Here is a 23,306-nt window from a genome sequence, read left to right as displayed (position 1 = left end):
TCTGACTACTTGCGAGTCTTCAACTCATTCCTAGATTGTCCTCGTCGTCACAGGAAGAATCAATAGCATTTGGATCGTTTAACAGGACGCGGATCCTACTTGTAGGCTATGATCGGTAGCACTTGGAGCAAGACACGGATCCTATTTGTATGCTATGATCGATAGCATCTGGATCGTGTAATTGGATCCTATTTGTGGGCTATGATCGGTAGCATTTGGAGCATGACACGGATCCTATTTGTATGTTATGATCGATAGCATCTGGATCGTGTAACTGGATCCTATTTGTGGGCTATAATCAGTAGCATTTGGATCGTGTAACTGGAAGCGGATCATTCTTGTGACTATGATTCAAATTTCTGATGAAAATGATAAATGATTTCTTGCTTTTCTTTGCTCAAATCATGTTATGATTCAGGAGGTGTCTCTAAGGCTTCGGCATTGTCGGTTTCGGGACTTTCGGATTCAGCACTTACGAGTTGAGGATTCTTGGAGCCGACAATTTCTTGTTGGCAAATTGACAACATCAATTTAAGGGGGGATGGTGAACTTAATCCAACAATTATCAATGGAAAAATATGCTCACCCAAAGAACCTAGAAGGAATTACTCGAAAAGCTGACATTAGTATCTCGGCAGCAGGAGTTCCTAATCTGGTCATAGGAAAGATAACATCAGTTTTTCTATTGTACCAGCTCTCGCCTCCGTTCTCGGCGTCTCCAACTCCATCTTCGCCTACCAATACGGCTAATGTCTTGCAGGCTAGATTGCGATCAGAGACTCTTCCAGTCAGCATACCGCTGCCGATGATGTGGAGGAACCATCTGCATCACACTCCTAACTTTTCAGATCCGTCTAAAAGTTTGTTGCCACCACCATCGCCAAGAGTGGAGTTTTTTGTCTACCTATAGACACTGCAGTAACTAAAGCCAAAGACAACAACAGTACAGGATGAAGATTTCAAGTTCTACTTCACAGGATATTCTTCGCACATCAGTTGATGTTTTCAAATTCAGTTTTCAACCATGTTTCAAATAAATATCTAATTTAAATTACAAGATTTATTGTATTTCCTGTTAAAACTTATAATAGGAAACATTTTATTCCTATAATAAGTTATGAAAATAAATTATTTCCTTAGATTAAGAAGATATTTATTTTCCTATTTTATATTTATCTCATTGCCTTTCTCTACCGTTAATTATGATTTAATTACATTTTTTTTGTTAATAGTTCTCTTCTCTAATAATTAATATGAATTAATTATATTTTTTTTTTTTGCATATCATGTGATATATTTTTCCTTTCATATCATTTTATTATTATTTCTCCTATTATAGGATCCTTGCAAGGGTTATTTATACCCCCGTTCATATCAATGAAATGAATATCAAGTATTTCATAATATTTCACATTATTTTTGAATTTTAACAATTACAAATAAAATTAAACCACCAAATATATATACAATTTAATAACTAATCAATTTAGATAATTTATTTCTTAGTTAGTATCCAATTAATTATAATATTTTCAATTTAGTTTAGATATAATTGAGAATTTAACTTAGAAAATAATTGCTTGTTAACGTCAATTTTTTTTGTTACGCTTGTAGAGTGTCCACATGACTAGCTCGGGATGATTCATGACTCATTCATAGTATCCTGTATCTCAAGACACCCATTTGAGACCTTCGGTACGTATTCGGGGTGCAAAGGTCTGGGATGATTCATCCTTAACCGGGAGAATCTGCCATTGAATGGGTTTACTCAAGACATTGGACATGTTTGATGTCCATCCAAGTGTTTAAAGGTCCCTCTATATCCCTTCAGAGCATCCCTTGGTCGAGAGAAGTCACGGAGACCTCCCCGCGCCGTAGTCAGGAGTGCCCGTTGGTGACAAATTCTCCGATTAAAGGATGAGAAAAATACTCATTCTTGAGGTTAGGGAATCATAATTCAATCATGCTTGGTCCCCACATCTCACAGATCGAAGAAACCCTCCACCAGACGATCTATGCTAAAATCAGCATTGTCGGGCCAAACTAGCTCCTAGACGCTAGCTCCGGGTGCCTAGGCGTCAGTTTCGGGCGCCTAGGCACCCAAAACAGCTAAAAACGGCATTTTCCCAAGAGACAGGAAAGTTGGCACCAGATTGGGCGCCTAGGGTCTGATTCATTTCCAGGTCACAATAAAGCCTATTTATGGCGCCAGTTCCTTTTCAGGTCGCGATAAAGCCTTTTTATGGAGCCCATTTGACGCTGACGCACTCCCCAACGAGTCCTCATTGCAAAGATCTCATTGGGCATGAGAAGATATGCATGGGGGGTGTTAAATCCATGGTTTTAGCCTTATTTGGATGCCCTAAGTAACAACCCCCCTCCCCCTTTCCCAACCCTCCCGATTAGACATTCATGGGGGAGCACTTAGAGATTTGTCACTTGCCAAAAATTGATTTTTCTTGAGTGACTCTAAAGTATCACAAGCTACAATAATCTTAGCCTTAAAATTAAGGAGTCCCTTGCCCAAGAAACAACCACCTTGCTTGACAAATGAAGTTGCCTTTTTTAAGTGACCAATATTTCTTGAATCGCCATAATTATAAAGCTTGTTCTAAAAGCTCACCACTAGCGGATAGGAATTATTTCAATAGGATTAAGCCATCACTTTAAGAAATTGGTCATTTCTGTTGTCATCTCCTATACTCTCCACATTGGGTCTACAATGCTAACCAAGTCCTTGGAAGGCAAACCCTCAGAAACTTCGAAATGACCACCTATCTAGAATAGCAACTAATGGTACCAAGCACATGGATAAATCGACAAATATATCTTTAACATAATGAACTAGTTTTGATGAACTCAAAACATTACCTTTCTTAGGAGTAACTACGACATCAGGAAGGAGCCTTACCGAGTCCAACCCCCAAGAATGTGAAACACTTGTTGAAGTAGTGATGGCGACATCCTTTTGGACGTGATTCTCAATACTGGCAATAACTACCATAGTAACCAGCAGCTCTACATGAAAGGCCAGTATCTATGTGATCTAGTCCTGCTGCACCACCATTAAGGTGAGCTGTCACAATATTAGAAACAAACAAATAAATAAGTCAATGAATCTTGGCCAACTTCCGAACTCAAACTCCACCACATTCTTCTCAAGGTAGGTTGCTGTGAACATCCTATGTCAAAATCATTATTGGGGTCACATCATCTATTGGGGTGTCACTTTATCCCTTTTCATCTTTTAAGGACTACCACATCACTATTTTCCTTTACTCAATTGTTGGTTTGGAGCTCCTAAGCATCACGATCATCACCACATCATCAATAACATCAAAATATCTAATGTCGAAAATTTGGGATGCAAACGATCATGAAAGGAAATCACAACCTTAAAGCATTTGTAGAAGGATGAAGAATTTATATAAGAGCAACCCTGATTGAATTGGACAACATGATAAACACGTCATATTTCGTGAATAGGACTTATTTACACTACCAGAGAATAATAAATATGAAATATAGCACTAACAACATATCATAAGCAGAATATAAGGTCAAGTAAACAGTAAAGAAAATTTTGGCGCTAGAGCAAGTGTTGTATGAACTCATCCCAAAAGTTAGTATAAATCTCTCATTCTCTTGTTCTTCTTCCAATCGTTTTTCAAAAAAACGAGAATCGAGAAACTAGATGCGCACCCCTGATACAAATTAACCTTGAGTAAGTAACCCAGACAAGCTCGCTATGCCAAACTCAGCATCATGTCTACAAAATAAATTCAATACATACTTCTACCAGATTTGATGAAAGATTTTAAATGAATGAGCCCAAAACATGTGTTCACCTAATCGGGCTGAAGGCTCCTGTCCTCTAGTGATGAGTCATACCGATTCACACCCAAAGAAAGCATAGGACAACTTCATCTTCATACAAATCAGACTTCATAAGTCAGTCAGGTCAAATAAGCCTACTACAGTCATCAATGCACTTCAATCTAGTATGAGATCAGGTGACCTCTCTAGTGAATTAGCAATTCTGCATAATTTTACGTCAAGGCCTTAGCCCTCTTGTGCTTTTAAGAGTTTACATAAGTATTTCTCATCATGTAACTTGTCCAGCAGCGTTAATGACCCCAGATTATAACCTATAAATAATAAATCTCAAGGAGATCCAAGGGTTCACACCATTTCAATCTTTTCCTATTAGTTAATTCCACCTCAAGCCATTCATTAGTGAATCTTATGTCCCTTATTCTGCATTTCTTGCTCTTTCTTACTTCGATGTGGTTCTAGGTAGTTTAGAATTCAGCACTTATCATCATTAAAATGAGAAACTATTAACCCCAAACACCCTGCTCCATGCCATATTTTGATAATCTCGAATATGCTAAAAGATTTAGTCTAATGGTTTTATTTGAGGTGTGCACATAAATAGATTCTACCATCAAGTCATTGGATTAACAAATGAAGATTGAGCTTCATAGTAGAAATAATTTTTATTTTCTAATATGCGAATGCCACAAAAATAAAAAATCAAAGATGTTAAACAAGTCAGCTAAATAACAAGTAAAAATGCATATGAAGAAAAATCTATCTTACATATATTAATTAATTTGTTATTAAAGTAAACTAATTTTAAATTACTATACCAAATGTTTAAAGATGTAAACTAAATTAATTTTTCCAACATAGGTTTCAAATATTTTGAATTTAAGAAGATATGAAAATAAGTTCTACTAACGAGCAGTCAAGCACTAATATACGAGTCTCTTTAAACAAGTAACAGATCACAAATCTTTATAGGTGTGCCTCATTATCAAAACATAACTTTTGATCAAAAAACGTGAGCATTAACGACCATTCACAATATTATACGGACCTCTGCTAAGCACTAACAGGTAGCCGCAGTGAAGTAGTGTTTTTAGCCAAGAACCTAAGCTCTACCAGACATCAGCAAAAATTTTAAGGGCCTTCGCAAACCTCTTTATAAGCCGCCATTATTTGTCCACTATCTATAAACTTAATGGAAGCTTTGAATTATACGTAAGCAACCCATTATAAGGATGAATACCTGACAAACTCATACGATTTCATTGATTTTGACCAAAATTAGACTTATTTCAAAAGAATAACACAATTGCAAACATATTTTTGAATTCAAAGGCATAAATGTGCATATTCATGTTAAAATTTGAATATGATAATGGAAAACCTGCAGCAAGCTTATCCCAGTCTTGGCCACTTCTAAACATTGCAAAATAATTTCAGCAAAAACATTTATTCTTATAACCTTAATTCGGGAAAATGAAATTGGATTCTTCAAGCATTCATAGATTTGCATGTACGATAGTTTCAAATTGAATTTTATCATTCATAGATTTGCATGTACGATAGTTCCAAATTGAATTTTATCTTCAATGTTCTAAATTTTTAGTTTTTTTTTTTTTTTAGCCAAGCTGAGGGTATGACTTCACTAAAAAAGTGAGATTGTAGAAAGCATCTCCACCTGCGTGGAATGAAAAAGTAATTGCCAATTGCACATAGGCTCTCAAAGCTTAACCAGATAAAGATTTACATATATACCACAAAATTCTTATGTATTTACATATCTAATACCTAAAGCCACCTTGCCTTGATATAAAATGGTGTATTCCACTACTTGAAATTTAAAATAGTGGTACTTTTTATGTTGAATTTGAAATTTGGGTGATATAAATGTAAAAAAAAGCAAAGTTTGTGTTAGACATGCAACTACAAAGAAATTGGAATTTATGTATGTAAATGCCCCAATTATATATGATTTGTCACCGTACTAGATCAATATCTTTTTTTATTCTCTTTAAAAGAATTCAAATTTAAAAAATTCAATTTGAATCTAAAAAAAATTCAAAAATTATTTAAGATCAAATTCACCCTCTTCTTGAGTCACGCATAAACCATCACAAACATCTGCAAGCTATTTGAAGTATCAAGCTGTGAGAAACAAAACAAAGAAACAAGCATATGCAGGTTTTGAAGGTGAAGTTTGTTCATATTGTTCTTCTACAAAGCACATGATTTCTGTTCATGTTAGAGTATTCTATCAATATTTCAAGTTTCTTTAAATAGAACTATCCGGGAACTGTAAAAACTTGAATAATGACCACACACAGGTGATTCAGTTGAGAAATAGAACCACAATAACTTCATAAAACAAAAAAAAATCACACCTGGATCTGAACTCAGTCTTCCTTGTTTGAAGGCTGGTAGCCTTGCTGGTCTGCATTATTGGAGGAGGCATTCATATCTTCACCCTCTGGTTGAGTTTGTCTTCTATAATGAACATCATCTCCTTGTTTTGCCAATTTCTGGAGAAATATTAAAACAGCTACCAAAAAGACAATCAGGTACACAGTTTTCATACCAACAAGAGAGTTAATAAAGCCTATAAAAGAAGGGCCGCTGATTCTCTTTTTAATTGTTCTCCCCGTTCTGAATCCTTCAAGAAACCGACTAACTTGAGATGGCTGATCTTCAAAATCATTAAGGCTCTCAGAACCTTCAACCTGAACAATGATATAATCAGTCATAAACAAATGCTAGATTAAGTTAGGATGATAGCATCAGAAATGCAGAATTACAAATTGGAACATTTTAATCGAAACTATCAAACTGGTTCTTTTTTTTTTTCTAAATAAGGTCGCCTAAATGAGCTAATCCTACTAAATTTATAAATTACGTCCGTCAAACTGGCATTTTAGCTAAAATCAACCAACAATGATCGCCTTAAATGACATAAATTTAGCATGAAATGCAGTATATAATGATATTTACTGATAAATTTAAGGAATTATCAAGTTGAAGGAGGTCCTTTTTTTCGCTTCATTAATGTGTTCACTGTGACGTTTGGTGTGCGCGCAATTTGTAGGCGTTGACTGCTGCTGATGAAATTAAATCAACTCATTTTACTGCAGGAGAGATATGTGGCAGCGCACTGTTCATATTCCCTCCTCATCGCCAGAATTTAAGCATCGGAAGATAAAACCAATAAGGTGTGAACTATAATCTTCTAGGGTTTAACAAAACAACACTCTTCCTAGAAAAGTTTAAGAAAATTTTTACTCTCTACTAATAAAAAAGACTAGGGAGCAAGTCTAGACTGCATAAAATCAAACTCTGTTATCAGTTTAAAATTTTTCTTAGATAAGTTGTCTTGTTATTATCATCTCAGAAACATTAACATAAAGCCAATGTCAGGTATAACTCTTACCAACGCCCAGGCAATTTATACACATGGGATGGAACAAGGAAAACAAAATAAACATGGAAATAAAAACACAAGCTAACTTAACCGAAAGGAAAATTGGCATACCATTGTCATTATTCAGTTATGATTACTCTCTCCTGCTTAGAAGAATACAAAATTAGATGGACTTTTCTTTTGATAAAGCTAATTCTGAGCTAAGAAACTAAGCAAATTAATTACAACTCAGATATGTAATGATTATAAGAAAGCCCTAAGTCCTGCAAAGAGAATAGTGAATAAAACAGAAGTTATAGCTTTTGATGATTTATTAAGCTTGGTATTAAAAAAAAGGAGCGAAAGAGATACATAGAATATGTGAAGTTTAATTTGAGAGATTCCGAAATTTTGATCAAATTAGATGCTTTACAAATGAAAATAATAGAATTTTAATTAATATTGAAGACATCAACAAAAAATATTAAAACACTATTTTAAAAAATTACTAAATGAGAGCTTCAAAGAAAAAAATTATATAAGATAATAACAAATAATATAAATTTAATTATAGATTGGTTCATAAATGTGACATGAAATTAGGTCCAAAAACAAAATCACCCCAACGGACTGCCGCATCAGTTTCCCAAGTTGGGGGAGCTTCGTTGAAGCTACTGACTTCTCATGATATGGTATCAAATCGGCCACATTGCAGGTGTTGGAGCTACCATAACTTCCCCTTAAGTCACACTTGCACACGTTGTCATCTCAAAACACATTATGATAAAATAAGTATCCATTCATTTTTTGCACAACTTGAGCTAGAGTTGCATATTGGCGTAGATTCCCATTAGCCAAAATTTAGAGCAAATAAATCTGTAATCTGGTTCTCCCACTCCTTGTATTGGGCTAGATATTTCTGATAAACAAGTCTTTCAAGAAGAATTAACTCTAGAACAGCATCTATGGCCGGTTGGCTCACACTGAAGCGTAACAACTCAAGAAAAGTCTCTTCTTTTTGGAAAGGACCCAGATCACACTATAAGAAGTTTTTGTCCCCAAATATCCTAAGATGATTTCTAATGTTGTCGTTCATCCATCCTATCTGATCATTTGTTGATGGGTATACTAATGAAATGATTCTAATACCCAAATGACTCTGTATAGTCTTTCAAAAGTGGAGAAAAAGAGTATCATATCTAACATTTTGAACTTCTCTCGCAGGGGCAACTCAAGAAATAAACTATATATCTGAAAAAAGTCTAAAATTATCTTATCTAGAGTTGTCATGTGTCTGGTGTCAGTTCTTCGAACTTAAGACCATCTTTGACCACCAATATTAATTTTGTTAGTCTCTCTCAAAGGCTAATCTTGAACTACGTGCATTTCTCCCTTATCAGTTAAAATCAAGTACTCTTTTATGTCCTCACATTCTTCAGTGTCTACAATTTCATTGTTCATTTCTCCAACAGTGCTTTGCTCAATAAAATAGATCATTCCCTAATTGTGCAATCTGATTCAAGAGTACCCGACCGGAACATCCAAGCTGACCCCGCCTGAGGATGTTGTTGTGACGGGTGAGGCCATACACACATATCTTTCCTATAATGTGTGGGTAGATATTGGCGTTGTATTTCTCTTTTCATATTAGACCCGTTAGTAATTTTACTCCTCTTTTTGCTGTAGAAAAATATTCAAGTTCACCCTTCACTGAGATGCACTTTTCATTAACTTGCTGAAGACTAGTTTCATCATTTCTTCTGATGAAATAACCTGACAATCAAAGACACATTCTAAAGTCCAAAGCCACTAGATGAACTTGTTTGGATCCATGTGGCAGTCGAAATATAACAAATCCAAATTTACTTCCAAATTCTGGTTTTTCCAATATTCCATGCCAAATCATTGGGGTAGCAGTTCTTCATCTTAAGGATCAAATGGAATTTGTGTTACCCCTCTGAATGGTCTCTTTTTGAAGGCAGTGAGCCTCTATTGCAGTTGGAGGGTTTCCCAACGCACATCCTTTATAGAAGGTTCTCAGACATCTCTTAGCAGAATTCTCATAAATGGCGTGAAATTTCCTTTCGAATAGGTCTCCGACAATTGTCTCTTCGATGGTGTGGTTGGGGTTTGAGTTTGGGTAAGTGGAAGAAGATGTCTAGGGATGAAGGTGGGAAAGAAAACTTTTGAGTGGTCGGTTTGAAAAATCGGCGAAGTGAATGATTTTTGTGTAGAGCTAGAGTTGGGTACTGGTGCTGACTAGAAACAATAGGATTTTTGTGCAGATATAGTGTTGATCTAGCTCTAATACCAAATGATACTGGAGTTAACCCAAACAATAATGGGAACAAAAAATATTATTACTAAAAGCACATAAAAGATTACAACCAACACTCTGAAACGGGAAATAACAACTGACTCCACACACAAACACAAATATAGGATGATCAAGGGGTGGTGGAGTGCGGCTAGGTGAGTTGGAATTGGTAGGTCGGGGTGTTGGAGAATGGTGGTTTCGGCAATCAAGATTCTTGAGAGGTGAATGAGGTGTGGTTGGGCTTGTGGGCGACTGGAGCAATAGTTGAACAGCAGATAGGCGTTGTTCTGGGTGGCAGTAGCAAGAGGGAATGCTGTCGGCAGCAACGTAGAATGCAAGGGACTAAATGACAGTAAGAGGATGAATGTTCGTGGTGGAGGCAGCGAGGAAAAGTAGCTGGAATTGGAAAAAAATGTAGTGAAAAAGCGACGGAGGTTGTTCGACGGCAGCTACAGCAATGGAGGGCGACTGAGAGCGTGGGGGGGTGTGGAAGGGGATATGGAAGATAATCACCACCTCGGAAGTGAGATACTGCCAGAGAACCACCCAACCCCTCGGATAGAGCCCTCGAAAGGAGAAAATGAGCATCGGAGGCTGCCCTAAACAAACCCGCGCTAAAAAGCGAGTTAAAAAACAAAGAAACAACATATATAATATTAGAGTAACTAAAGAGTAGACACTCAATCTCTATAGACGGTAATCCACGTAAAGAAAGCCACCCCCCTGCATTTCTTCCTTATCAGTTGGAATCTGGAACTCCTTTCTGTCCTCACCTTCTTCTTCATCTATTGTTTCATTTTTCATTTCTTCAACAACACCCTGCAAGCGAAATAGATCATTCTTTGATTGTGCAATCTAACTCAATATGCCCAAATTCATGGCAATTGCAATAATTTCAAGCTAGGGTTAATTTGGGAATGTGGACTGGTTACCAGGTCGGCTTGGATGTTCCACTCCGTGTATTCCTGTTGCTTGATCATGGGGTTGAACTAAGCACAAGCTTTTTCTACAATGCGTCGGTAAATACTAACGCTACATTTCTCTTTTCAACTTACACCAAATAGTTATTTTACTCTTTCCTTCTTATTGTCAAAGAATCTTCTACTTCGTCCACCACATATATTCATTCTTTCTTAACTTGCTAGTAGCTAGTTTTACTATTCTGTTCGATAGGACATCCTAACACTCAAAGTCACATTTCAAAGTCCAAAGTCATTCGATGAACTCATATAAATCCATGTGATTGTAGAAATATGGCTCATGCACCTTTACTTCAAAATCCTGACTATATGTCAACTCTTTGGGTTAATGGTTATTCCTTTTGGTGATCAAATAGAATTTGTCACCCCTTTGGATGATCTCCTCTCGAAAACAGCGAGCCCCTGTTGCAATTGGAGGGTTTCCCATTGCACATCCTCCATAGAATGTCTTTGGACATCTCTTTATGGATTTCTCATAAACGGAATTGTGACATTTTCATACGAACAAGTCTCCGCAATTGTCTCTTTGGTGACGTGATTGAGGTTTGGGTTTGGGTAGGCGGAAGAAGATGTATATGGATGATGTAAGGGGTGCAAGAAAATTTTTGGCCGGCCGATTTAAAAAACCAGCAATGAGAAGGAATTTTGTAGGAGTTAGTGTTGGGCATTAGTGCATGTTAGAAACTCTAGTATATGACTAAGGGTAGTCTAGTTCTGATACCAAATTATATTGAAGTTAACACAAACAACAACGGAAAAGCAAAATATTATTACAAAAATAAAACAAGAGATTACAACAAGCTCGAAACACAAATGCAACTTGAGGTTGATCCATGTGTGGTGGAGTGGGCTAGGTGAGCTGGAATAGTAGGCCGGGGTGTTGGAGGATGGCAATTTCAACAATTAAGATTTTTGGGAGATGGATGAGGTGTGGTTGGTATTTCGGGTGGTTGGAACAACAATTAAACAGCAAACAGGTGTTGTTCCTGGTGGCTGCAGCGAGGGGGAATGTTGGCATCAGCAAGGGGATGTAAGGAGCAAGGGGATGCAAGGGACTGCAGGACAACGAGAGGATGAAAATAGATAACCAGAGCAGCACCCAAACCCTCTGATAGAGCCCTCAAAGAAAAAAAAATGCACGACAGAGGCCTAAACAAACTTATGTCAAACCTTGATTTAAAACACGAAGAAACAACATACATAATATTAGAGTAACTAAGGAATGGACCCCCAATCCCTATAGACGGTAAATCCACAAAAGAGAATGGTCGACCAGCCCTCCTATACTCGTCCAAGACAAAAACACACGCGTTATTCGCACCTGTAATAATTGCGCCCCACCCCCCTCTTCAATCGAACGCCCACATCAATAAATTTAGTCTTTACCAATAACATTCTAAATGAGGTATCTTCGTATATGTTTTTTATAAATGATATAGTTTTAGTTTATGAGATAAATAAAATAAAAATGTTTAGTAGATAAAAAAAAATTAGTAGAGCAAAGACTAAGTATAGGATGTGTAATATTGGTGGGTATGATGTTAAAAATTAAAATTCAATATTATTAAAAGATAAAGTGATAGTTAGATGTAATATGTTTCGATCTATTGAATCTCTTATTAATAAAATAAATATATTAATAAAAATATAACTTTTAGAGTTAATATTGTTCAGTTGAAATGCAGAGGTGCCTTGATATTTTTGTGTAACAAGAGGATATTATAAAAGCTTAAAAAAAGTTATATAGAATAATAATCAGGTCAGCAATGTTATATAGATTTAAATGTTAGATTATAATAAAATTATTGATATCCAGGTTGAGTGCACATAAATAAGAATGATAAAATAGATATATGATAAAACGAAAAAAGAATAAATTAAAGAATAACTATATTAAAAAAAGATTAGTGACATAATGAAAATAAGATGACTGAATATATAATTAGATGATTCGGACAGGTAAAAAACCATTGTTACAAAATTAATAAGAAAAAGAAGTAGACCTAAGATAACATGAATAAAAGTTGCTCAAATTGATTTGCAGAATGAATAGATCAACTCTAATAGCAATCAACATGAATAAATGAGAAATAAGAATTTATAACGCCAACCCCATGATATGCTATAAGACTAATGATGACGATGAAACATAGAGTAATAAGGAGGAACAAAAACAAGCAAATATTTTTGTGCAGGGTCTTTAAATCCACAAATGGATGATAATTTGTTTATTAAGTCATCTCAAAACATTTAAACAAAAAACATGCTAAATGATAAAGTTAGATATATGATCATGAATGTGTGCAAGGAATTAATTTTATGAAGGTAATGTTTAGTGGGAGGGGAAAGCAAGATGTCTGTGGTTTTATCATACACACTTTTAGTAAAATTAAATGCAAGCCTAAAATGAAACAACCATTATTATTTGACAATAACTTTATCAAAGTAAAACTAGAATGAAAAATTGAAAGAATCATTCTTTCAGAAAATAATCAGAGTAAAAGTACGCAGCTAAAATAATGGTAAAGAAAACAAAAACTACTATTGAAGGATAAACTTCACTTACTAGTTGGTATTCATCATTTCTATCCCAAACAAGTACCTTCGGCAGCATTGTATTCTTATTAACATCAAATGTATCAACAAAGTCTTCCCACTGCTTAACCCCAACATAAGCAAACACCAAATCACGGTTGGCTGTCGCAGCAGACCTCAAAATCTTAATTAATTTTAGAGTTTTCTCATTCAGTTCATCATCCACAATTGTTAGAACGACTTTCCTCTCATCATTGTTCAACAGCTTAAGTGTTTCAGAATTGATGGGAACTACAAGGGGCAACTGATTTTGATGAATAAAATCCTCGACAAACCCTCCTGTATGCTTAAAACAGGAACCTTATATCATCATATTTAATTGAAAAAAGTATATAAAAAACGTGAATGTAATATTTGAATATAAGTGAAACATGGTACTTGATTAGGGAGATTGAGCAAAAGATTTAACATTTTAATGGTTATGTTTGGAAGGGATAATAATATTAATTCCCCAACAAATATGAAACTAATAATTGAAGCACTCCAGACAAAGCAATGCATTTTTCTCGTTGGTGAAAATGAATATTAGAGCATCAATCACACTTAACTCAATATATGAGATTTATGAGTCTGATCATATTTTCACAATCTTCATTGAAAATTTTATCAAAATATCTCACGTTTTTATGTTGAATATCAAAAACTAAGAAAAGTACATTTTTATCTTCATCCTTAAAATACTTTCCTTGAATTAACTTTTTACTTTTTTAGATTTATCTTGGCTAATTTATAGATATATTTTTCACCTTCTTATTATCTAATGTATTATAAAAATTATTTAAAACAGAATTCTTAGCATCACAAATTGTTCTCTTAAGACTCCCTACAGATCATCTTATATTTTTTTCAATTCTCCAATCTTTAACATTTAAACTAATTTTTATAATAAAACTTCTAAAAGAACATTTATAAAAATTGGTTTAAATGTAAAAACTTAGAGAATTGGAAAAAAATATAAGGTGGCCCATAAAAAGTCTAAGAGAATAATTTTTTTATGCTAAAAATTCTTCTTTTATTAATCTTTATTATTGATTAGATAGTAAAGATGGTGAAAAACATATGTACAAATTAGTCAAGCAAAAATATAAGAAAAGTAAAGATTTAGTTCAAGTCTATTAAGAATGAAAATCAAAAAGTACTTTTCTTAAATTAGGATATTCAACATAGCTAGTGAGATTTAAAAAACGTTTCCATAAAATTTGTAAAAATACGATCGAATTTTGTAATCTTAATACAATAGGTAATAACAAAAATTTTTATTTCCACCATTATATTATTAAAACAAAAATTGAAGCTTTAAAGAAAATAAAATATGAAAAAGTAGTAGGATCTCATAGTATTCCAATAGAAGTGTGAAAATGTTTAGGAGATCTAAAAATTTTTTGGCTAACTTTTTAATATTATTTAAAAAAAAATATGTTTGATGAGCGGAGAAAGAATCTAATAGTTCCTATTTTTAAGAATAAAAAGATACACAAGAGTGTGCAAATTATAGAAAAATTAAGTTAATGTCATACATTAAAATTATAGGAGAGAGTAATTGAACATAGGATACGGCATGATACAAAAATTTCTCAAAATTAATTTGGATTCATGTCAGGCAAGACTATTATGGAAGTTACATATTTTTTAAAAGGTTTGATGGAGAAGTACAGAGAGAGTAAAGAGGATTTACATTTGATTTTTGTTGATTTGAAAAAGGCTTGTGATAAGATTCCAAGACATGTACTTGGGGGAGTTCTAGAAAAGAAAGGTGTTAATATTAATTATATTCAAGTAATTAAGGATATGTTCACTAGACTTGCTATTTGTGTTCTAACATAAGTAAATTGACCAAGTACTTTGTTATTTCGATTAGGTTACATCTAGGATCAGTGTTAAGCCTGTATCATTTTGCATTAGTTATGGAATTTTTTACTGGAGTGTTACAGGAGGATGTAACTTAATGTATCATTTTCACTGATGATATCCTTCTTGCAGGTAAGACTAGAAAGAGAGTTGGGGAAAAACTTAAATTATGGAGGTCAACTTTAAAGTCTAAAGGCTTCATTTGAGTAGATCTAAAACTGAATACATGAAATGTAATTTCAGTAGTAGTAGATCTAGTGGCAGAGTTATAATAATAAGTGATCAAGTCATTAAAAAAATCAATGTTTTACATATCTCGGGTCTATTATTCAAAGTAATGGTGATATAGATGGGGATCTTATTAGTAAAATTCAAGTTGGATGGTTGAAGAGGAAGAATGCATCAATCCTATTGTGTGATAGAAAAGACTCTTAGACTTAAAAAGAAGATTTTATAAGATGGCGGTGAGAGTTGCAATGATTTATGGAGTGGAATGCTGCCTATAAAAGAGAAGCATAAAATTAAATTAAGTGTTATTGAGATGAATTATAGCCCTAAAGATTGTTGTTAATACTATGATTTTTAATATTATAAGTGTTTGTGCTCCTCAAATAGGTTTAGTTATAGATTCAAAAAGAAATTTTGAAATGATCTAGTAAAATTAATACAAATGATACATCTTAAAGAAAGAATTTTTATTGGAGAAGATTTAGATGAACATGTTGGTAGAGTGGTAGAAGGTTTTAGAAATATTTATGGTGGCTACAGTTTTGGAGTGACTAATGAAAAAGGTAGAATCAAATTAGATTTTGTTTTGGCGTGTAGTTTTGTTATTGCTAGTACTTTATTTTAAAAAAATGAGCATGTTATTACTTATAAAAATAGATCTAATAAAACATAAATTGATTGTTTTCCTATGAGAAAAAGATATCATCGATAATATAAAAATTGTAAGATCATTTCAAGTGAAAAATTAAGTAATCAAAATCAATTATTAGTTCTGAATTTTAAGATAAATTTTTAGATAAAGAATACAATGAAACAATGACATAGAATTAAATAGAGGCACATAAAAGACAAATAAAATTATTTTGAAGTAAGCTTCAAGATTACAATATTTGAAAGGTTCATGAAGAAGCTAATTCTATGTGAGATAAAGCAACCAGTACTACTAAATAAATGACAAAAGATATATATGGAGAGTCAAAATGAATAGTTAGTGGTTGAATAATAATGTACAAGAAAAGATAAAATATAAAAAGTTGAGTTATAAAAATTGGTTTGAATGTAAAAGCTTAGAGAATTGGACAAATATAAGGTGGTTCGTAGAGAATCTAATAGAACAGTTTGTTACGCTAAAAATTCTATCTTTAGTAATCGATTATAATGAATTACATATTAAAGAGGGTGAAAAATATTTGTATAAACTAGTCAAACAAATAGAAAAGAAAAGTAAAGATTTAATTGAAGTAAAGTGCAATAAAATGAAAATTAAAAAGTTTTTTTCTTATAGGAAGACATTCAATAAAGGTGGGTGAGTTAATTTGATAAATTTTTTAATGAAATTTCTAAAAATATGACTGATCTTAGTGAACTTAATATCATTAATAATAATAAAACATTTTATATTTATCGTCACATTAGTTAAAAAAAAGTTAATGAGACTTTAAAGAAAACCAAGGTTTGAAAATTTGTACGACCTGATGATATCCTAATTGAAATGTACAAATATTTAGAAGATTTGAGAGTTTCTTGACTTACTAAACCATTAAATATTATTTTAAATCTAAAAAGATGTTTGATGAGTGAAGAAAGAGTATTTTGATCTTTGTTTTTAAGAATAAAGGAGATGCACAAGAGTGTACAAATTATAGAGAAATTAAGTTAATGTGTCATACTTTAAAATTATGGGAGAAGGTAACTGAACCTAGGTTAAAAAATGATAAAAAAATTTCTCATAATCAGTTTGGAATTATGTCGGCCAAGTATACCATGGAAGCTATATATTTATTAAAAGATTTGACAGAGAAGTACAGAGATAGTAAGGAGGATCTAAATATTATTTTTATTGATTTAGAAAAAACATATGATAAGATTTAAAAATAAGTCCTTTGGAGAATTCCAGAGAAGAAAGGTTTTGATATGACTTATATTCAAGTCATTAAATATATGTATACTAGAGTTGTTACTTGTGTTCGAACAGAAAGAGGATTTCCCAAGTATTTTTCTAATTCAGTTGGATTAAGTCAGGGATCGACTTTAAGCCCATATCTTTTTGCTTTAGACATGGATGGTCTTGTTGAACATTTATAAGAGGATGTGTTTTTCACTGATGATATCATTTTTATGGATAACACTAGAGAAAGAATTCAGAAAAAACTTGAATTATGGAGGTATGCATTGGAGTTTAAAGGCCTTCAATCTAAAATTGAATACATGCAATGTGATTTTAGTAATAGTAGTCTAGTGACAGAGTTGTAACTATGGGTGATCAAATTATTAAAAGATGTGAACGTTTTAGATATCTTGGGTCAATTGTCCAAAGTGATGGTGTATAGACAGTGATGTTATTAGTAGAATTCAAGTTGGTTGGTTGAAGTAGAGGAATACATCGAGCCTATTGTGTGACAGAAAAGTACCACTTAGACCTAAAGGAAGATTTTATAAGATGGTGGTGAAATCTACAATGCTCTATGGTGCAGAATGTTGGCCTTTAAAATAGAAGCATAAAACGAAGGTAAGTGTTGTTAAGATGAGAATGCTTAGGTGGATGAGTGGCTTGACACTTAGAGACAAAATACGCAATGAATATATCAGTTATAGGGTTGGTGTAGCTCTAGTGGCGGACCAGATTAGAGAGAGTCATCTTAGATGGTTAGGTCACATCAAATGTCGACCATCTTATAAACCGGTTAGGAGTGTAGATGTTTTAGATTCGATTTATGTTAAGAAAGGCAGATGTAGACCTAAAAGGACTTTGGAAAATTGTATAAATAATAATCTTAATCTATTAGAATTATATGAAAATATGACACTCCATAGGACACAATGGAGAAAAGGATTTATGGAGCCAACCCCACATGATGAGATAAAGGCTTGTTGTTATTGGTGTTGCTGAGATGAGAATACTATGAATGGTTTTACGCTTAAAGACAAAATGTGAAATAAATATAACCATGAAAGGGTTGAAGTGGCTCCAATGACTGACAAGATTAGAGAGAGTCGCCTTAGATGGTTTGGTCACATTAAATATCAACCATTTGATGAACTTGTCAGGAGAGTAAATGTTTTATATTTGACCGATGTTAAGAAAGGTAGATGTTAACATAAAAAATCTTGGGCATGTTGTATAAAAAATGATCATAATTTATTAAAATTAAATGAAAATAGGAAACAATGGAGAAAATGGTTCATGCAGCCGACCCGCTTAGTGGGATGAATGCATGTTGTTCCTGTTGTTATTTTAGTTGTTAATGAGATTTATGACACGCAAGAAGCACTCATAAACTTTGCAGCCTATGAGCTACAATAAAAGATGTGGACAATTTAAATGAATATGTTATAACCTAGATCTAATTGTTTTAGTTTGTTATAACTAAAAGATCTAGGAAATTCAAGTCTGCAAAAAATGCATACATGCATGCACATTCCAAGTTTCTTAGACTTTATTTTGATGCAAGTAGAAAAAATTAATCCTGAAGCAAATGTAATAATTAATTTAATCCTACTTTAGGGTTCCTCTCACCTTCAAAAGGTCCATAAAACACACTTTGCTCGTTATAACCAGGAAGAATGGCAACCAAAGCAGGACTTTTGTCAAAATCGTAAGCTACCATAACTTCCTCCGAGATATTGTTAGCGACAGAAAACCAAGCTTTTTTCTTAAACCTTTTCCCATACTCAGCAATTAAGGATTGATCCAATCCAAAGCCAATAAATATAGGGAAATGTTTGCCAGCTTCATCAACAAAGTTATATACAGCAGAATCTGAGTTGAGAACAGAAACATCAGGTGCAACGTACTTTTTCAAAAATCTTATAAGTAGCTCAGCTTTCCGTGGACCAGTGTATTCACTAGGAATACCATGCACAAAGAGCTTTAGCGTTGGAAAACCACTGCACCAAAACAATCAAAATAAACAGTGGTACAAAAATTTGAAAACATATTTGAAAAAAAAAAACTCCATTTGATGAGAAAAATATGATTTTTCAATCAACATCACACAATAACAGTCAACTGAATGTGAACTTCGCTATGTAAATTGATTGGACTATGGGGAACTTTCTATATCCCATAGCTTCCACGAATAAAAATTAATCTACTCCAAAATCTGAAGGGTTGGAAACGAATGAAATGGGCAAGTGCATACTCAATTTCATGCTTAGAAGCAAGCTTCCTATGCTTGTCAGCATCAAGTTTAGCAATCACAATTGGCTGATTCAGGTTGGCAAGAACTGGAGCAACTGCATCTAGCTGAAAAGTACAATAAAAGTAAGCCATCAAAGAGCTGTGATCAGAAACTCTGGATAAAGCAGGAATACTTTGTATGCATATGATCCAAAAAAAAAACTGTTAAGCACATGTAACCCAAATCCATAATATACATAATGACTACACGGAACATAAAAAAAAGGGAAAAATACAAGCAGACAAATAACCTGGAAAATATGGTTAAAAAACACAAAAAGTTAATAGAAACTTTCCCTTAATTTTCGGGGAAAAAAGAAGATAAAAACCATAAAACCATGTCCGGGTCTTTCTGCCTTCAAAATTTAAGTTCGCTTATCTCACTGTTTCGGGGTAAAAAGAGACAGAAAAAATATAAAAAATAAAAACATTTTTTTTTCTTGAAATTCCGATCTTTCACATTCGAATTCAGTTCTGCAAAACAGGTAGAACCACGCAACAGTGAACTATGTCCGTCACATGGCGATGAACTATTGAAATACGCTGTCTTACTTTAGTAAGAGATGAAGAAGAAGATGCGACACAGTCAATCTCCCGCTTGAAAATAAGAGGAGAAAAAAGAGGAAAAAATAAATGCTGACCACGGGAGAAAGCCTCTTGCAGTGACCGCACCAGGGGGCATAGAAATCGACGAGAATGTGGTCGAAGGTTGAGATAGCTGAATCAAAATTGGAATCGTTGAGCTCGATCACAGTGCCATCAGCCGCAAACTGATGGGCAGCCGCCGACTGGAGGTCAATGGAACAAAACCTAGCCCAAAACAAGATCAGAAACCATTGAACGGCGAACGACAAGCGCTCCTTCGTCGCCATATCGATCTCTGCCGACCTGACTGCCGCCGGCGATTATCGGCGCGGAAACTTTTCGGCGGTGATCGTGAAGGGTCGTCTAATTCTCTTTAGTTACACAAAATAATAAATCGAAACATTACTCTTTAAATAATCAGTTCATTTGTTTATGATAAAATAAATATTGATTTTTTTTGGCAAAAAAAATAATTTATTTAACTTAAGAGATAAACTTATGTTTATGGTGCCTTCTAGAGAGTGTGTCTGATTTGAAAGGCACTTTTTGTTTATTTTTTGGTGTTGCGCGCCTTCGGAATGATGAAATGATGAACTCGGGTGTAGCCTCCGTTTCGTGGTATATGAGGTGGTATGTGTGTGAACGTAATAATCTAGCCCTCTACAATGTGCTAAATGGCCCGCTATATCCCCGATAATATCCATTCGGCCCTTCTCTCTCTATTTGGTTGTGGCTTTAGGAAAAAATTATAGCATTTTGGCCCCTTCACCCATTAGTTCATCTTAATTGCTACTCCCTCACACCAAATCACTTTGCATGTAGTATTCCCCTCCTTTTTTTGATTGTTTCTGTGGTAGTGGTTTGATGCTTTCTGTTTTACCTTTTTATTTTTCTTCTTGATCTTCTCGATTTACATGTTGGTGCTTTGGTGATATGTTGTTTGATGTGGTATGTTACTTTCCATTTTGAGGTGGTATATTGCTTGAGGTGGTATGTTGTTTGAGATGGTTAGGTGCTTTGGTGCTTGAGGCATTATAGTGAATACCATAAAATTCTCTTTGTTGTTGGCTTGGTGTTTGAGGTGATGCCGATGGAGCTTCCCAGTTATCCCTTATGGTGGTGGTGTGTTGCTTTTCCATTTTACATATTTGTTTTCCCTATTGAGCTTTTTGGTTTTCCTCTTTGTTGGTGATTTGGTGCTTGAGTTGGTGTCGATCAATTTTCCTCTCTACTATTTGTTGGTGTTGATTTAGTGCTTGTCTCTTAAAAGTGAATAGGATGTGCCATTGGGCTTTTCGGTTTTCTTCTCTGTGGTGGTTTGGTTCTGGTCATTTGAAATATTCAATTTTCTTTTAGCTTTTATCTTACATCTAAAGGGGAACTTAGATGCACAATGCACAGTTCTTATGTGTGTAAATTCATCTACATGGATTTCCTGCCCTCCTTCATTGTTTGCCTATCCGTCGAGTTATAGTTCTTTCTTACATATATTCTCCATTTAAAAGTATGATGTTCATGTTAATTAATTGTTGCATTATGTACATTTAGACTTGATATTCTTTTCATCTCTTTATCAAGATTTAATATGTATGAAAGTCTATGGAATTACATGAGTTCTTTATAGGGTTTGAATTGTAGTGAAGTTGACAAAAGTAAAGATTTTATATGTTCAAATGACCATTGTCGTTTGGCATGGTTCTGGGTTATGATCTTAAATTATATTGATTGATAATTTAATATTTTTGTATGAGATTGATCATTGATTCAATAAGTAACTACTTTTGTTTGTATATCAGTTCATGAATTAGAAAAATTGTGTTTTCTGCTTGTTTAAGTAAATTTGCTTGTTTATGAAGTCATATAAGATGTAATTTAGAGAGTCATGCAAGTGATGGTGGTTTGGTTCTTGTTGTTTATGTGGTGATGGTGTTTTAGTGCTTGTTTCTAGAAATTGAAGAGGTTGTGCCCTTACGCTCCTTTATTTTCCTCTCTATTGTGGTTTGGTCCTTACCATTAGAAATATTTGATTTCCATTTATGCTTTATCTTGCATCTAAGGGGGAAGTTACATGCTCATCACACAATTTTTATGCATGTACAAATCTTGAATCTAAACTTTATATATGTGTTGTTAAATTTTAGAGTGTCAGAAAAGTGTGTGTGTAAGAACTATGTGATGGTGTTTTGGTTCTTACTGTTTATGTGGTGGTGGTGGTTTGGTGCTTGTCTGTTGGAATTGAAGAGCTTGTGCACTTGATCTTATAGATTTTCTATGGTGGTTTTGTTCTTGCCATTTGAAATGTGAAGTGTTGTTTGAAGGGGAATTTACATGAACAACACACAATTCTTACGCTTGTACATATCAAACATTTGAAAATAATAAGTGGGTGTGATTTTGGTTTTGGTTGTGGTAGTGAAATTCACTTGTGAAGCACTAAGGCACAACCTTTTATATGCATATGTAGCAAGTAAAGTTCTTTTCATGTTTTGTGGAACACTATAATATGGAATGGTACATTTGATTTTTGTGGTCCGGTGGTCTCTCATGCCCATTGTTTGTGTGTGTGTGTGTGTGGTTTGGTTGTCTCTGTTGGTTGTGGGTATGGTTGCACTTTTTCAATGTTGGTTGTTGGTATAGGTTGACTCTGGTTTTTGTTGTGGATTTGCGTTGATGGTTTTAAAGCGTGTGTCTTTGACCCTTTGATTTTTGAAATAATATATAAAATAATGATAGACAAAAGGCTAAAGAGCTCAACTAACCATCAATTATCACATTTATACTTGTTCCCGCCTTTTTGACACTAATACTACCTGGTCTAGAAAAAACACACCAAATTGTTATCTACAAATTCTACCTGGTCTTAAATCACATATGCCACAATTAATCTGAGATACTACCTATTCTTAAAGCACATCAAACTATCAACTATTTATACAATCTTGTTTTAAATCGCACATGCCACTATTAAACACATATACTGCATGGTCTTAGATGAATTTATTTTACTAAGTTCTAATTCAATCCGTTATTTTTTTTCCAAAATTTGTTTCAGATTTTATAATTATTTTTTAAATTGCTCAACTTTTTTTTTCATCTAAATTTTTTTTTCTACATGATACGTCAGATGGGTAAACAAAAGGAATGTGAGATATCAACCATTTGGGAGAGGGAGGCAAAGATCATCTTTTGAGATTTATTCTTGAAAGAGTTGGAAATTGGCAATAGAATAACCATGCATTTCAATAAGGAGTGTTGGAAAAAAATTACCAAATACTTTCATAAGAAACTAGAAGATTGTATGACAAAACAGTTGAAGAACAAATAAGTTCAACTGAAGAAATATTGGAAATT

General features: G+C 33.8%; 1 protein-coding gene across 1 annotated transcript; it reads right to left on the bottom strand.

Annotated features, from left to right (window-relative positions):
* Positions 1-5,987: 5,987 nt before the first annotated feature.
* On the bottom strand, positions 5,988-20,342 carry LOC110033783 (protein disulfide isomerase-like 5-2). The gene is made up of 5 exons (XM_020737878.1): positions 20,012-20,342; positions 19,333-19,436; positions 18,708-19,078; positions 13,086-13,393; positions 5,988-6,548 (listed from the first exon to the last, which is right to left on the bottom strand). Exons 1-5 carry the CDS (start codon positions 20,240-20,242, stop codon positions 6,225-6,227), a joined length of 1,338 nt encoding a protein of 445 aa, XP_020593537.1. The 5' UTR covers positions 20,243-20,342; the 3' UTR covers positions 5,988-6,224.
* Between the last annotated feature and the right edge of the window lie 2,964 nt (positions 20,343-23,306).

This window comes from Phalaenopsis equestris, unplaced genomic scaffold (genome assembly GCF_001263595.1).
Source record: "Phalaenopsis equestris unplaced genomic scaffold, ASM126359v1 Scaffold001286, whole genome shotgun sequence".
Classification (NCBI taxonomy): domain Eukaryota; kingdom Viridiplantae; phylum Streptophyta; class Magnoliopsida; order Asparagales; family Orchidaceae; genus Phalaenopsis; species Phalaenopsis equestris.
This window is presented reverse-complemented; position numbering and strand designations above follow the sequence as displayed.

Coding starts and splice junctions, on each gene's coding strand:
- LOC110033783 (XM_020737878.1), bottom strand. CDS start 20,242: ATGGCGACGAAGGAGCGCTTGTCGTTCGCCGTTCAATGGTTTCTGATC. Junction 19,437..20,011: donor GCAAGAGGCTTTCTCCCGTG/GTCAGCATTTAT, acceptor TGTACTTTTCAG/CTAGATGCAGTTGCTCCAGT. Junction 19,079..19,332: donor GCTTCTAAGCATGAAATTGA/GTATGCACTTGC, acceptor GTTTTGGTGCAG/TGGTTTTCCAACGCTAAAGC.